General features: G+C 45.0%; 1 protein-coding gene across 1 annotated transcript in view; it reads left to right on the plus strand.

Annotated features, from left to right (window-relative positions):
• Positions 1–17,438, plus strand: part of LOC139553604 (latent-transforming growth factor beta-binding protein 2-like) — a 154,712-nt gene that overhangs the window by 100,774 nt on the left and 36,500 nt on the right. Inside the window, exon 9 of the mRNA XM_071366120.1 lies at positions 1,864–1,938. Coding sequence (XP_071222221.1) covers positions 1,864–1,938 — 75 coding nt within the window. The remainder of the gene's footprint in view (positions 1–1,863; positions 1,939–17,438) is intronic.

Consider the following 17,438-nt stretch of genomic DNA (forward strand, 5'->3'; position numbering starts at 1 on the left):
CGACACCACTGTCTGTCAAACTGCCTGCCTGCGTCACCACTGTCTGTCAGAATGCCTGTCTGCGACACCACTGTCTGTCAGACTGCCTGCCTGCGTCACCACTGTCTGTCAGAATACCGTGACTGCGACACCACTGTCTGTCAAACTGCCTGCCTGCGACACCACTGTCTGTCAGACTGGCTGCCTGCAACACCACTGTCTGTCAGACTGGCTGCCTGCGTCACCACTGTCTGTCAGACTGCCTGCCTGCGACACCACTGTTTGTCAGACTGCCTGCCTGCGTCACTACTGCCTGTCAGAATGCCTGTCTGCGACACCACTGTCTGTCAGACTGCCTGCCTGCATCACTACTGTCTGTCAGAATGCCTGTCTGCGACACCACTGTCTGTCAGACTGCCTGCCTGCATCACTACTGTCTGTCAGAATGCCTGTCTGCGACACCACTGTCTGTCAGACTGCCTGCCTGCGACACCACTGTCTGTCAGACTGCCTGCCTGCGTCACCACTGTCTGTCAGACTGCCTGCCTGCGTAACCACTGTCTGTCAGACTGCCTGCCTGCATCACTACTGTCTGTCAGAATGCCTGTCTGCGACACCACTGTCTGTCAGACTGCCTGCCTGCGTCACTACTGTTTGTCAGACTGCCTGTCTGCGACACCACTGTCTGTCAGACTGCCTGCCTGCGACACCACTGTCTGTCAGACTGCCTGCCTGCGTCAACACTGTCTGTCAGACTGCCTGCCTGCGTCACCATTGTCTGTCAGACTGACTGTCTGCGACACCACTGTCTGTCAGACTGCCTGCCTGCGACACCACTGTCTGTCACTCTTAGGCCTCCAGATCAACACCCTGTGACACTCTAGATACTGATGGTACTTATTGAGCTCTCATATACAGTTTGTCATACTGTGTACGTGTTTCAAGCTATGAATGAGCGTGTGTGTGTGTGTATAGACAGTTTATGCTGGAATCTGATCAACTGGAACATGTCTGATGATATTCTAGGAGGCTTTTCGTCTGCGTCTCCTCTTTCAGTTTTCCATAACTGTGAAATCTGTGACTAATCACATTGCTCCTGTTCAGCATTCGGCTCCGATTTGCACCTACCTCAATCCCACCTCATCCCCTTCCCCCTATCCCTACAAGTGACGGCTCAGTGATTGCCATCTGATATTGAGAATAGCCTCCTTCCCCAGTACCAACAACTAAAGGAGCATGCCCTGCCCTGACTGGGTGCAGAATGAATAATGACATCATGTTTTCAGGCCTCAGTAAGTGTATGGCTGCGCTGGGGGCATGAATGGACACAGAGTGTTATTCACAACACCACTTCTGTGAACCTCTAAAGTACCCTGCTGAAAGACATGCTGCATGATTGTTTTAGTAGAACAAGCAAAAAGAGATATGCGCAGCACCCTTGTAAGGACCCCAGTAACTCGATTTTTACCATGGTTGGTGACACAGGTCATTGCTGTGGCATGTGTTTCTTCGAAACAATGTATGATTTACTGGCTCTGTTTTTCTGTGTATGTGTCCCCAGGGTCTATGTAATATGATTATTAATGATGTTGTGTGTTGTTGATGATTGTGTGTGATGGCAGTACTGTCTTATAACTGAGGTTGATGGGGATCCATTTACATGGCAGCGTTGTGGTGTCCCGCAGGGCCCAGCTGTGGGTCCCCATCTAATTTCTCCACCCGCTAAGCTCAGCACATCTGTAACAAATGGTCCCCTGCTAGACATGAGCCATCCCTCTCCCTCCATCTCTGTGTTATGGATGCAATGCTTTTTAAAGTAGACAAGCAGAATGTGATGTCTCTTTCTCTGATCAGTGCTTTTTCTTTTTTTCTTTTATCCCGCAGCGTATGCAGTGATTGCGAATGGCCAAGTGGAATGCCCCAAGGGTTACAAGAGGGTGAACCTGACTCATTGTCAAGGTAAGGGGACGGAGATGACGGAGATGAAGATGATGTTCTGTTGTTTTGCTTGTGTTTAGTAATACCAATAGCGCAGTGGTCACCAACCTATTCTGAGTCAAGCTCACTTTCACAGTCAAAAAGCAAGCTGAGATCTACCGCTCAGAGTATTTTTTAAACATGACGTAACATTACCCTAATAATAACAGTTCTGTAGGAATGAGGTTTGTGCAGTAGGCCTAATACATTATCACAGCATATTGGCTCTATGCCTGGCCTGCCAGTATTGTTCTTCTTAGACCATATTATATCTCAAACTTGAGTTTTGATAACAAAATAGATCAGTTGGTGTAGCACTTGCGAGGCAACGCTGAGCATAAAATGAAATCATTTGCAAATCATTTGCTTTTTATTTGACTGGACTGATGGTACCTGCTTCTGATGGTCATGGTGCTTTCAAGACAACTGGGAACTCAGGGGGAAAAAACTAGGTCAAAACATGATGCCAGTGATCTTCAGGTCGAAAAGTCGGAGCTATAGAAAGATGCCAACGATTCCGAGTTGGATGACCACCCCGCCAAAAAATCCCAGTCGGATCTTGTTTTTTGGGGGGGAATTGTAAGTCGGAGATTTGCGAATTTCCAGTTGTTTTGAACACGGCATTAGTCTCAGCAGGAAGGGAGAGAGCAGCAGAGGGTCCGCCTCTCACGGTCCCTACTCTCTCCTTCCATTCCTCCGGTGAGACTAACCAGAGAGAGGAGACACCGTCTTCCACCCGATGGCAAAACTACAGTCGCACCTGCACAAATTCATGTAGTTCCTATGACCAGAGAAAGTGAAATATTCCTCTATATTAAAATAGACACGACCAGCTGCTAGTAATAAAAACGCAGGGCTATCGATACACTTTGCTACTCATTTATTGCAGCTGTATTGCGAGTGGAAGTAGGGAGAAGCGCGTTTTAAGTTTTTAATAATTTTGAAAAGTGTTGACAGTGCTGAATGAAAACTTAGATATGATCTCACTCATAAAAACAGCAGTTCTTTGCTGTATTCTTAGACATTCTCTCTGGTCATTGTTTTAAACCGGGATGCTGGCCTTCTAGGCAGAGTTCTTCTGTCCAGTGTCTGTGTTCTTTTGCCTATCTTAATCTTTTATTTTTATTGGCCAGTCTGAGATATGGCTTTTTCTTTGTAACTCTGCCTAGAAGGCCAGCATCCCGGAGTCACCTCTTCACTGTTGACATTGAGACTGCTGTTTTGCGGGTACTATTTAATGAAGCTGCCAGTTGAGGACTTGTGAGGTGTCTGTTTCTCAAACTAGACACTCTAATGTACTTGTCCTCTTGCTCAGTTGTGCACCGGGGCCTCCCACTCCTCTTTCCATTCTGGTTAGTGCCAGTTTGCGCTGTTCTGTGAAGGGAGTAGTACACAGCGTTGTACGAGATCTTCAGTTTCTTGGCAATTTCTCGCTTGGAATAGCCTTCATTTCTCAGAACAAGAGTAGACTGACGAGTTTCAGAAGAAAGTTCTTTGTTTCTGGCCATTTTGAGCCTGTAATCGAACCCACAAATGCTGATGCTCAAGATGCTCAATTAGTCTAAAGAAGGCCAGTTTTATTGCTTCTTTAATCAGAACAACCATTTTCAGCTTTGCTAACATATTTGTAAAAGGGTTTTCTAATGATCAGTTAGCCTTTTAAAATGATAAACTTGGATTAGCTAACACAATGTGCCATTGGAACACAGGAGTGATGGTTGATGATAATGGGCCTCTGTACGCCTATGTAGATATTCCATAAAAAATCTGCCGTTTCCAGCTACAATAGTCATTTACAACATTAACAATGTACAGTGTATTTCTGATCAATTTGATGTTATTTAAATGGACAAAAAAATTGCTTTTCTTTCAAAAACAAGGACAATTCTAAGTGACCCCAAACTTTTGAACGGTAGTGTATGAAAAGAAAAGAAAAGTTGCGGACAAGGACACTTTATGCTGTCCAAAATGGTGTCAAGAGTTGCCAGCAAACGCAGTAATTAATTTAACTTTGATTCAACTTGCTTTTTCTGATCACTTCAAGATGTTCTCCCCTAACAGTCCCTCATTTTTTGAGGGTGAAAAACCAAACTGACAGATATTCACAATATTTACTGGCCAGCTTCAAAGTCTTATTCCCATTCTGCTGGAGCTCCATTCCCAAAAATCATTTTGAATTTCAGCCTTTAGAACAACTGCCAAGGATGCAAAATGGAGATTCTTCTGGGATTCTGTCATTATTATCAAGCAGGTGTCCTCCTTGCCAAAGTGTGATTCCTCACAGGAGGAGAAAGAGTCTTGTGTCATATTGTGTGTCTGAGCACAGACGTGATTCGCCCTGCTCTCTCTTTTTGCTCCTGGTGCTGGGCTCGGGGGCGTACAGTGGGCCTCGCGTCACAGATAGAATGGCCCCTCAGAAACACAAGCTGTTTTGTGACCTTAGGACAGGCCCGTGTCTTCCAAACACTCAGGAAAAACACTGTAGAGGAACTGGTTCGGCTGGAGTCACCTATAGGGCTTCTTATGTAATGGAACATCTATGGCCTCACTGCCATACGTTTAGTATGGGCTGAATCATTATTTATTTTTTTACCCCCGGTCTGAGATATGGCTTTTTCTAGAGAGAATATAGGCAGGAAGACAGGCAAGCATTTCCACATTGGGCTTTTGAGGAAGAACACATTGCTGTTCAGCTAAGGACAGGTCAAGTTCTTAACTGAGAAACATGCATCTCCAATTAATAGCAGCTTTGGAAAGGTTTGGAAAAGGATCACTCACTTCCCAAGTCCTCGAATGGATGGGGTTTTTGCCTCATGACTTATGTTTAGTGTCTGATTCAAAAAAATTAAACAGCTCTGTCTTATTTGACAGAGAACCTCCCAGTCCCCACTCTAGCAGTACTCAACAATAATCCTGGATATTACTGTTAAATAAAGTATGGATAGTTATTTCCTTTACAATGGCAGTAAATAATTCTCATGGTTGTTTATGTGAATCCTCTACAAGTTTATTTTGGCCTTGCAGTCATAAAGTAAGAAATTACAGGTCGAGTGAGTTCAGGACAGGCAGGTTGTCAGTTTAAGCGCAGTCAGGGGACTCTTTGGATGGAGTCATCATTCTGCGTCATTACTACAATAACAATGGTGTCATGAGAAACCTGTCGAGGAGAACTCTGATGGACGTCTGTGTGTTCCATCTGTGCCGTGTACAATAAAAGAATGAGTGAGCGAGCGACCAACCATGAAGTCAGATAGGTGTTGAGATTAGTGGAGGTCATGACAGGCTTTCATTCTAGTCAGTTCCAATCCCTTACCCTCGACCAGACTGTAGCACTAACACTAACCTGAATCAACCTGACCCTGGATTACAGACCCCATGTGATGAAGGAAGGCTGAGCCTAACGTTGAACTTCAGCCTTCAGCTCAACATCCAGATAACATGCTGCTTAAACTGGTCTCAAGTAGTCCCTATAGTCCCACAGCGCCTCCACAGCAGTGTTGTTGTCTCTCTGAGTGGGAGGTAGCAGAGTTACGTTTCCCCAAGAGACATGGTTTGGTTAGAGGTCACAGTGTTTAACCCCATGACAGCAGTTGTCCATTGCATCTTCTTTATGTGCCGCGTGGCTCACCCAAACAGGAAATATTGTCCGCCCATTTGCTTACAACTGAGTCAGCCTGTTTACATCATTAATAACAGAGGGGCTGGGGAAAGGTCATGAGGGGGTCAGCTAACATTATGACCTTGAACTGGTTCCCCTTTTAATCCACCATACCACCAACACACACACACACACACACACACACACACACACACACACACACACACACACACACACACACACACACACACACACACACACACACACACACACACACACACACACACACAGACACACACAGACACAGACACAGACACAGACACAGACACACAAAGACAAGCACACAGGCATGGACACACAGATACAGACACACGCATGCACACACAACCACATACACACACACACACACACACACACACACACACACACACACACACACACACACACACACACACACACACACACACACACACACACACACACACACACACACACACACACACACACACACACACACACACACACACACACATACACAGACACACAAAGACAAGCACACAGGCATGGACACACAGATACACACACAGACACACGCATGCACACACAACCACGCACACACACACACACACACACACACACACACACACACACACACACACACACACACACACACACACACACACACACACACACACACACACACACACACACACACACACACACACACACACACACACACACAGACACAGACACACAAAGACAAGCACACAGGCATGGACACACAGATACACACGCATGCACACACAACCACGCACACACACACACACACACACACACACACACACACACACACACACACACACACACACACACACACACACACACACACACACACACACACACACACACACACACACACACACACACACACACACACACAAAAACCGAGAGAAGGAGAGGCCTGTACTCTCATGATAGTTTTGCTTTTCCTCCCATCACTCCCCAGACTATTCCCCTATAAGCTATCGTTTTCCACCGGCCAGCAAAACAAGAGCAGATTCATTATTATTGGGAAAATCTGCCATGGCAACTTGTCAGGTTCCAGTCGTCACGGCGATGGGAAAAGGCCTAATGATTTACTGTTGTTCAACACTAGAACCGCCATAGGCCAATGGACACTGACGTTTCATTTTGTAAATAAAGAATATCAGCCCCCCAAAAGCTGTCCTGCTTCTTCCCTGACTTTTCCTAAATGTTTGTATTTTACACTGCTCATTTGTCAGCATTTTGGAATTGTCACGGTCGTCTGTTGAAGAAGGAGTGGACCAAAGCGCAGCGTGGTACGTGTTCATAATATTTTTATAAATTAGAATACTTGAACAAAAATAACAAAGAAACAACACGAAACAGTTCTGTCTGGTGAAGACACAAAAACAGAAAACAGCTACCCACAAAAACCATGTGGGAAAAAGCTACCTAAGTATGGTTCTCAATCAGAGACAACGATAGACAGCTGCCTCTGATTGAGAACCACACCCGGCCAAACAACAAAGAAATACAAAACATAGAAAATTAACATAGAATGCCCACCCAAATCACACCCTGACCAAACCAAAATAGAGACATAAAAAGCTCTCTACAGTCAGGGCGTGACAGTACCCACCCCCCAAAGGTGCGGACTCCGGCCGCAAAACCTGAACCTATGGGGAGGGTCTGGGTGGGCATTTCACCCAGTGGTGCGGGACGTAGACCTCGCCACCAACCCCGGACTGGGGACCCTCGTAGCGGGGCCCGGAATGGGGACCCTCGTAGCGGGGGCCGGACTGAAAGCTACGGACTGAAGGGCGCCTCTGGAGGCTCCGGACTGGAGGGCGCCTCTGGAGGCTCCGGACGGGAGGGCGCCTCTGGAGGCTCCGGACTGGAGGGCGACTCTGGAGGCTCCGGGCTGGAGGCCGTCTCTGGAGGCTCCGGGCTGGAAACCGTCACTGGAGGCTCCGGGCTGGAGGCCCCCGTTGGAGGCTTCGTGCCATGTCTCACCCCTGGAGGCTTCGTGCCATGCATCATCACTGGAGGCTTCGTGCCATGGATCATCACTGGAGGCTTCGTGCCATGCATCATCACTGGAGGCTTCGTGCCATGGATCATCACTGGAGGCTTCTTGCCATGGATCATCACTGGAGGCTTCGTGCCATGGATCACCACTGGAGGCCTCTTGCCATGGATCATCACTGGGGGCCTCTTGCCATGGATCATCACTGGAGGCTTCGTGCCATGACTCCTCACTGGAGGCTTCTTGCCATGGATCATCACTGGAAGCTTCTTGCCATGGATCATCACTGGAGGCTTCTTGCCATGGATCATCACTGGAGGCTTCGTGCCATGGATCATCACTGGAGGCTTCGTGCCATGGATCACCACTGGAGGCTTCTTGCCATGGATCATCACTGGAGGCTTCTTGCCATGGATCATCACTGGAGGCTTCTTGCCATGGATCATCACTGGAGGCTTCGTGCCATGGATCACCACTGGAGGCTTCGTGCCATGGATCATCACTGGAGGCTTCTTGCCATGGATCATCACTGGAGGCTTCGTGCCATGGATCACCACTGGAGGCTTCGTGCCATGGATCACCACTGGAGGCCAAACCAAAATAGAGACATAAAAAGCTCTCTACGGTCAGGGCGTGACAGGAATCACATACAGAAAAGTATTTAGGGTCTTTTTACCTTTTCACACCTATTCTCAACTTAACCCGCCAAGACAATGTGCTGTAGGATGTTGGTACCCTGCCAGGCGCTAATGCTTATTTCTCTCCTCACTGAATTAATGACAAATGAACGCATGTACGATAATATGCACCTTACTTCACAATTGAATTTAAATTAGGCCTAACTGAATGATAAGGAGGGTGATGAGGTTGATTAATGATGAGTTTGTGTTATGCCTATTTACAGCTGAAGTCGGAAGTTTACATACACTTAGGTTGGGGTGATTAAAACCTGTTTTTCAACCACTCCACAAATGTCTTGTTAACAAACTATAGTTTTGGCAAGTCGGTTAGGACATCTACTTTGTGCATGACACAAGTCATTTGTCCAACAATTATTTACAGACAGATTATTTCACTTATAATTCACTGTATCACAATTCCAGTGGGTCAGAAGTTTACATACACTAAGTTGACTGTGCCTTTAAACAGCTTGAAAAATTCCATAAAATGATGTCATGGCTTTAGAAGCTTCTGATAGGCTAATTGACATCATTTGAGTCAATTGGAGGTGTACTTGTGGATGTATTTCAAGGCCTAACTTCAAACTCAGTGCCTCTTTGCTTGACATCACAGGAAAATCAAAAGAAATTAGCCATGACCTCAGAAAAAGAATTGTAGACCTCCACAAGTCTGGTTCATCCTTGGGAGCAATTTCCAAACGCCTGAAGGTACCACGGTCATCTGTACAAACAATAATATGCAAGCATAAACACCATGTGACCACGCAGCCATCATACCGTTAAGGAAGGAGACGTGTTTTGTCTCCTAGAGATGAACGTACTTTGGTGCGAAAAGTGCAAATCAATCCCAGAACAACAGCAAAGGACCTTGTGAAGATGCTGGAGGAAACAGATACAAAAGTATCTATATCCACAGTAAAACGAGTCCTATATCAACATAACCTGAAAGGCCGCTCAGCAAGGAAGAAGCCACTGCTCCAAAACAGCCATAATAAAGCCAGAGTACGGTTTGCAACTGCACATGGGGACAAAGATCGTACTTTTTGGAGAAATGTCCTCTGTTCTGATGAAACAAAAATAGAACTGTTTGACCATAATGACCATCGTTATGTTTGGAGGAAAAAGGGGGACGCTTGCAAGCCGAAGAACACCATCCCAACCGTGAAGCACAGGGGTGGCAGCATCATGTTGTGGTGGTGCTTTGCTGCAGGGGACTGGTGCACTTCTCAAAATAGATGGCATCATGAGGGAGGAAAACTATGTGTATATATTGAAGCAACATCTCAAGACATCAGTCAGGAAGTTAAAGCTTGGTCGCAAATGGGTCTTCCAAATGGACAATGACCCCAAGCATACTTCCAAAGTTATGGCTTAAGGACAACAAAGTCAAGGTATTAGAGTGGCCATCACAAAGCCCTGACCTCAGTCCTATAGAAAATTTGTGGGCAGAACTGAAAAAGCGCGTGCGAGCAAGGAGGCCTACAATCCTGACTCAGTTACACCAGCTCTGTCAGGAGGAATGGACCAAAATTCACCTAATTTATTGTGGGAAGCTTGTGGAAGGCTAACCGAAACGTTTGACCCAAGTTGAACAATTTAAAGGCAATGCTACCAAATACTAATTGAGTGTATGTAAACTTCTGACCCACTGGGAATGTGATGAAAGAAATAAAAGCTGAAATAAATAATTCTCTCTACTATTATTCTGACATTTCACATTCTTAAAATGAAGTTGCGATCCTAACTGACCTAAGACATGGAATTCTTACTAGGATTACATGTCAGGAATTGTGAAAAACTGAGTTTAAATGTATTTGGCTAAGGTGTATGTAAACTTCCGACTTCAACTGTATCAGCAGCAAATAATTTGACCACACACCTTGGGGGTTGATACCATTCTCTTTTATGTTTTACTTTGTAAAAATAAGCTGTTATGGGACTGTTTTATTTACTATTACTCTATTACTAATCCAATGTATTGTAAGGGAAACCAAAACATGCTCTGTGTTGCATTAGGCCTTTAGAATAATGCAAAACATATCCTTGACTATCTAACTTATGGATCGGGAAACAACTGATACCAGTCAGCCTGCGCTGCTGGCCCATCGGAACTACACCTTAACTATACCGAAACTAATTTCACACATAATAAGAGTTAGCCTTTAGGCAAAATTTAATTGACAATCTGATGAGCATATTCTGCAGGTTCTATTACACTTACCTTTGTCAAATAGCTCTCATAATTCAAGAGTTTAGTTTAGTTTATTATTTCGACCATTTAAAAAAACAAGCACACATAAAACTTGAAAAAGCAATACATCCACATGAGTAAAATCATGGAGGATAACACACAATCAAGTCTGGGACTTATTTCCATCGTTAAATCATGGAGGATAACACACAATAAAGTCTGGGACTTATTTCCATTGTTAAATCATGGAGGATAACACACAATAAAGTCTGGGACTTATTTCCATTGTTAAATCATGGAGGATAACACACAATAAAGTCTGGGACTTATTTCCATTGTTAAATCATGGAGGATAACACACAATAAAGTCTGGGACTTATTTCCATTGTTAAATCATGGAGGATAACACACAATAAAGTCTAGGACTTATTTCCATTGTTAAATCATAGAGGATAACACACAATAAAGTCTGGGACTTATTTCCATTGTTAAATCATGGAGGATAACACACAATAAAGTCTGGGACTTATTTCCATTGTTAAATCATGGAGGATAACACACAATAAAGTCTGGGACTTATTTCCATTGTGGTCCTCTTGAGACAAGATGGCTAGGCAAGATCGAATACAGTTAAACACAGTATGGCATTGAGATAATAAAACATAAAAACAAAGAAGAACAACATCTATCTCATCATTGCAGTTACATCGTAGGGGTTATTCATATGGGCACAGAAGACATCAAACATATTTTTGCTTATTTTTAAAGTTGCCCAGAGAGGACGTCATTTTTATGGGCAGAGGCAACTCATTACACTCTGAGGCTCCAGTATACAAGACAGTACCTTTCCCAGCATTACTCCTGAACCTGTGTAAGCACACATCAGCAACACCTGATCTGGTGCTGTGATTGTGTTTATCCCTAACATGGGGAAATTACTCACTTAGATATCTGGGCGCAGAACCATAAATACTCCTGTAAACCAGACACAGTCTAATCTGGTACACCCTAGCCTCAACAGGCAGCCAGTTGAGTTCCTGAAAGCAGCTCCTGCCTTTGTGAGTATGTGGACTCACCTTCAATACTACCCTGATCAGCTTATTCTGGGCTATCTGGAGCTTCTCTTCATAAGCTTAGATAAGCCCCCAAAACAGGAAGTACTAGTGTAGTCAAAATGGCATTGAATGGGGGCAGTGGCTAGCACTTTCATGGAGTCCTTATCAAGCAGCTTGGACTTTCTAGCCAAACACTTAGTCCTGGCATTAACCTTCCCTAGCACTTCATTGGCCATGCTCACACCTCCCAAGCTTCCATCAAGGATACATCCCAAGTAGCTAACAGAGGTTTTAGTAGTCAGCACCTCCCCCCTTAACTCCACTCTGATTTCAGAGGACCTACTCAATTTAGGTCTGGATCCAAAAAGAATTGCCTCAGTTTTCCCTAAGTGCAGAGATGGCTTGTTATCTACAAGCCATTTGCTAATGTTAGTAAGCTCTGTGCTAAGTATGCTCTCCAACATAGTTTTACTTTTGTGAGATACCAGAAGTGTAGAGTCATCCGCATAAAGGAAAAGACGGCAAGAACAAGCATCTTTTTAATCGTTTAATACCGTAAAAACAGTAGAGGCCCAAGCGGTGCAGCTCTCTTTCCAAATGTCACTTTTTCCAAGAATATCGGTGCTGTCCATGCATTCAACACATGACCACTCGCCGGCAGCATTGGTCTGGCAACAAAGCAAAAACTAGTAGCATAAAAAACATACCAATTTAAATATGCTATTCTGTCGCCAATTGATCAATCAATCAATCAAATGTATTTATAAAGCCCTTTTTACATTAGCCGATGTCACAAAGTACTATACAGAAACCCAGCCTAAAACGCCAAACAGCAAGCAATGCAGATGTAGAAGCACAGTGGCTAGAAAGGCAGTTTTTCCGAGCCATCGTGAATGGGCAATGAACGGGCAATAGAAACCAGATAGAAACTGATAATTGTGCATGTGACTTCAGTGAACTGAATGATGAGGAGGGTGAAGAGGGTGATTTAATTTAATTGATCTGAAGGATGAGGGTGAAGAGGATGATTGAATTTAGAACAATAGTGTAATTTTGATGAAGAACTGTGGGCGGTCTTGTCACGCCCTGACCTTAGAGATCCTTTTTATGTCTCTATTTTGGTTTGGTCAGGGCGTGAGTTGGGGTGGATATTCTATGTTCTATGTTGTGTATTTCTTTGTGTTTGGCCGGGTGTGGTTCTCAATCAGAGGCAGCTGTCTATCGTTGTCTCTGATTGAGAACCATACTTAGGTAGCCCTTCTTTCCACCTGTCTTTGTGGGAAGTTGACTTTGTTTAGGGCACATAGTCTTTGAGCTTCGCGGTTTGTTTTTGTAGTGTTTATTGTTTTTGTTCGGCGTCATTTTTATTCAATAAAAGAAAATGTAAGCTCACCACGCTGCACCTTGGTCCTCTCCTTTCAACAGCCGTGACAGGTCTAATTATTTTATTATGAAAGGCTGGACATGGTATATCATTTCCCCTGGGAGAGTCAACTGAGTACAACATACAATGTGTGTAGTTCACAATGGCAAGCCGAACCAAACAAATGGACGCACTGACAGCATTGCAAATGCTGCAGAATCTAGATGAGTTGGAGTCGGATGGAGGATCAGATATTGAGCTTGAAATCGACGTTGCTGATGAAGAGTCTTCATCTGATTCTGATGTTGACTTCGAGCCTCCGCCTTCGATGCTGAGCGCCGCAGAAAAAACAGAACAAAGCCAACTGAGACGGTGATTCCAACTGCCACGGTGAGACAGGAGTCTGGGAGGGATGGCACGGTGAGACAGGAGTCTGGGAGGGATGGCACGGTGAGACAGGAGTCTGGCAGGGATGGCACGGTGAGACAGGCGTCTGGGAGGGACGGCACGGTGAGACAGGAGTCTGGGAGGGATGGCACGGTGAGACAGGAGTCTGGGAGCGATGGCACGGTGAAACAGGAGTCTGGGAGCGATGGCACGGTGAGATAGGAGTCTGGGAGGGATGGCACGGTGAGACAGGAGTCTGGGAGGGATGGCACGGTGAGACAGGAGTCTGGGAGGGATGGCACGGTGAGACAGGAGTCTGGGAGCGATGGCACGGTGAGACAGGAGTCTGGGAGGGATGGCACGGTGAGACAGGAGTCTGGGAGGGATGGCACGGTGAGACAGGAGTCTGGGAGGGATGGCACGGTGGGACAGGAGTCTGGGAGGGATGGCACGGTGAGACAGGAGTCTGGGAGGGATGGCACGGTGAGACAGCAGTCTGGAGGGATGGCACGGTGAGACAGCAGTCTGGGAGGGACGGCACGGTGAGACAGGAGTCTGGAGGGATGGCACGGTGAGACAGGAGTCTGGGAGGGATGGCACGGTGAGACAGCAGTCTGGAGGGATGGCACGGTGAGACAGCAGTCTGGGAGGGACTGCACGGTGAGACAGGAGTCTGGGAGGGATGGCACGGTGAGACAGGAGTCTGGGAGGGACGGCACGGTGAGACAGGAGTCTGGGAGGGATGGCACGGTGAGACAGGAGTCTGGGAGGGACGGCACGGTTTGGGTAGAACAGAGATGCACATGTTGCAGCACATCAGAGATCGTACTGTTGCTCATGCACACAGAAAAGGAAACAGTAGGTGGGCTTCTACTTTGTCAAAATAAGCTGTAACTGGACTTAATTAATTACTATATCTTTATTACTACTCAAATCTACAAATAAAGTTGATCAAATGGATTACACTGTAATGTTTTTATTGTAAAGGAAACGAAAATATGCTATAGGCTGTCACGCCCTGACCTTAGAGATCCTTTTTATGTCTCTATTTTGGTTGGTCAGGGCGTGAGTTGGGGTGGGCATTCTATGTTTTTGTTCTATGTTGTCTATTTCTATGTGTTTGGCCGGGTGTGGTTCTCAATCAGAGGCAGCTGTCTATCGTTGTCTCTGATTGAGAACCATACTTAGGTAGCTTTTCCCACCTGTGTTTTGTGGGTAGTTGTTTTCTGTTTTGTGTTTGCACCAGACAGGACTGTTTCGTTTGTTCCGTTTTGTTATTTTTTGTTCTAGTGTTCAGTGTTATTAAAAGTCATGAACACGTACCACGCTGCACCTTGGTCCTCTCCTTCTTCCTCAGACGAACGTCGTTACATAGGCCTACATTTTGTCTAGGACTTTGTATAATTATACTAAATATTCTTGACTAACTATTGTTGTTATTTTTTATTTTTTATATTTCCACGGCAACGTTCTCTAGCGGGTACTTATTGTCACACCTGCTTCCGCTCCCCCTCCCTGGTGCTCGAGGGCGCCAGGCTGCCCATCATTACGCACACCTGTCACCTTCTTTACGCGCATCAGTGCTTCATTGGACTCACCTGTACTCCTTTACGTTTTGATTGCCTTCCCTATATCTGTCTGTTCCTCTGTTTCATGCCCGTGTCAGTATTATTGTCATTATGTTTTTCATGTCCAGAAACTATTCTGTCGTCTTCAATCGTCTGTCCTTACAATTTTAGGCTGAAAGGTCAGGCAGTTCTAGGGCATCTATCATCTGTCATCTAGGACATCTATCATCTGTCATCTAGGACATCTATCATCTGTCATCTAGGGCATCTATCATCTGTCATCTAGGGCATCTATCATCTGTCATCTAGGGCATCTGTCATCTAGGGCATCTATCATCTGTCATCTAGGACATCTATCATCTGTCATCTAGGGCATCTATCATCTGTCATCTAGGGCATCTATCACATGTCAGCTAGGGCATCTGTCATCTGTCATCTAGGACATCTATCACATGTCAGCTAGGGCATCTGTCATCTAGAGCATCTATCACATGTCATCTAGGGCATCTATCATCTGTCATCTAGGGCATCTATCACATGTCAGCTAGGGCATCTGTCATCTAGAGCATCTATCACATGTCATCTAGGGCATCTATCATCTGTCATCTAGGGCATCTATCACATGTCAGCTAGGGCATCTGTCATCTAGAGCATCTATCACATGTCATCTAGGGCATCTATCATCTGTCATCTAGGGCATCTATCACATGTCAGCTAGGGCATCTGTCATCTAGAGCATCTATCACATGTCATCTAGGGCATCTATCATCTGTCATCTAGGACATCTATCATCTGTCATCTAGGGCATCTATCATCTGTCATCTAGGGCATCTATCATCTGTCATCTAGGACATCTATCATCTGTCATCTAGGGCATCTATCACATGTCAGCTAGGGCATCTGTCATCTAGAGCATCTATCACATGTCATCTAGGGCATCTATCATCTGTCATCTAGGGCATCTATCACATCTCAGCTAGGGCATCTGTCATCTAGAGCATCTATCACATGTCATCTAGGGCATCTATCATCTGTCATCTAGGACATCTATCATCTGTCATCTAGGGCATCTATCATCTGTCATCTAGGACATCTATCATCTGTCATCTAGGGCATCTATCATCTGTCATCTAGGGCATCTGTCATCTAGGGCATCTATCATCTGTCATCTAGGACATCTATCATCTGTCATCTAGGACATCTATCATCTGTCATCTAGGACATCTATCATCTGTCATCTAGGACATCTATCATCTGTCATCTAGGACATCTATCATCTGTCATCTAGGGCATCTATCATCTGTCATCTAGGACATCTATCACATGTCAGCTAGGGCATCTGTCATCTAGAGCATCTATCATCTGTCATCTAGGGCATCGATCATCTGTCATCTAGGGCATCTGTCATCTAGGGCACTTATCATCTGTCATCTAGGACATCTATCATCTGTCATCTAGGACATCTATAATCTGTCATCTAGGACATCTATCATCTGTCATCTAGGACATCTATCACATGTCATCTAGGACATCTATCATCTGTCATCTAGGGCATCTATCATCTGTCATCTAGGACATCTATCATCTGTCATCTAGGGCATCTATCACATGTCAGCTAGGGCATCTGTCATCTAGAGCATCTATCACATGTCATCTAGGGCATCTATCATCTGTCATCTAGGGCATCTATCACATCTCAGCTAGGGCATCTGTCATCTAGAGCATCTATCACATGTCATCTAGGGCATCTATCATCTGTCATCTAGGACATCTATCATCTGTCATCTAGGGCATCTATCATCTGTCATCTAGGACATCTATCATCTGTCATCTAGGGCATCTATCATCTGTCATCTAGGGCATCTGTCATCTAGGGCATCTATCATCTGTCATCTAGGACATCTATCATCTGTCATCTAGGACATCTATCATCTGTCATCTAGGACATCTATCATCTGTCATCTAGGACATCTATCATCTGTCATCTAGGACATCTATCATCTGTCATCTAGGGCATCTATCATCTGTCATCTAGGACATCTATCACATGTCAGCTAGGGCATCTGTCATCTAGAGCATCTATCATCTGTCATCTAGGGCATCTATCATCTGTCATCTAGGGCATCTGTCATCTAGGGCACTTATCATCTGTCATCTAGGACATCTATCATCTGTCATCTAGGACATCTATAATCTGTCATCTAGGACATCTATCATCTGTCATCTAGGACATCTATCACATGTCATCTAGGACATCTATCACATGTCATCTAGGGCATCTATCATCTGTCATCTAGGGCATCTATCATATGTCATCTAGGGCATCTATCACATGTCATCTAGGGCATCTATCATCTGTCATCTAGGACATCTATCACATGTCATCTAGGGCATCTATCATCTGTCATCTAGGGCATCTGTCACATGTCATCTAGGGCATCTATCATCTAGGGCATCTATCATCTGTCATCTAGGGCATCTATCATCTGTCATCTAGGACATCTATCACATGTCATCTAGGGCATCTATCATCTGTCATCTAGGGCATCTGTCACATGTCATCTAGGGCATCTATCATCTGTCATCTAGG

Source organism: Salvelinus alpinus, chromosome 25 (assembly GCF_045679555.1).
Source record: "Salvelinus alpinus chromosome 25, SLU_Salpinus.1, whole genome shotgun sequence".
NCBI lineage: Eukaryota > Metazoa > Chordata > Actinopteri > Salmoniformes > Salmonidae > Salvelinus > Salvelinus alpinus.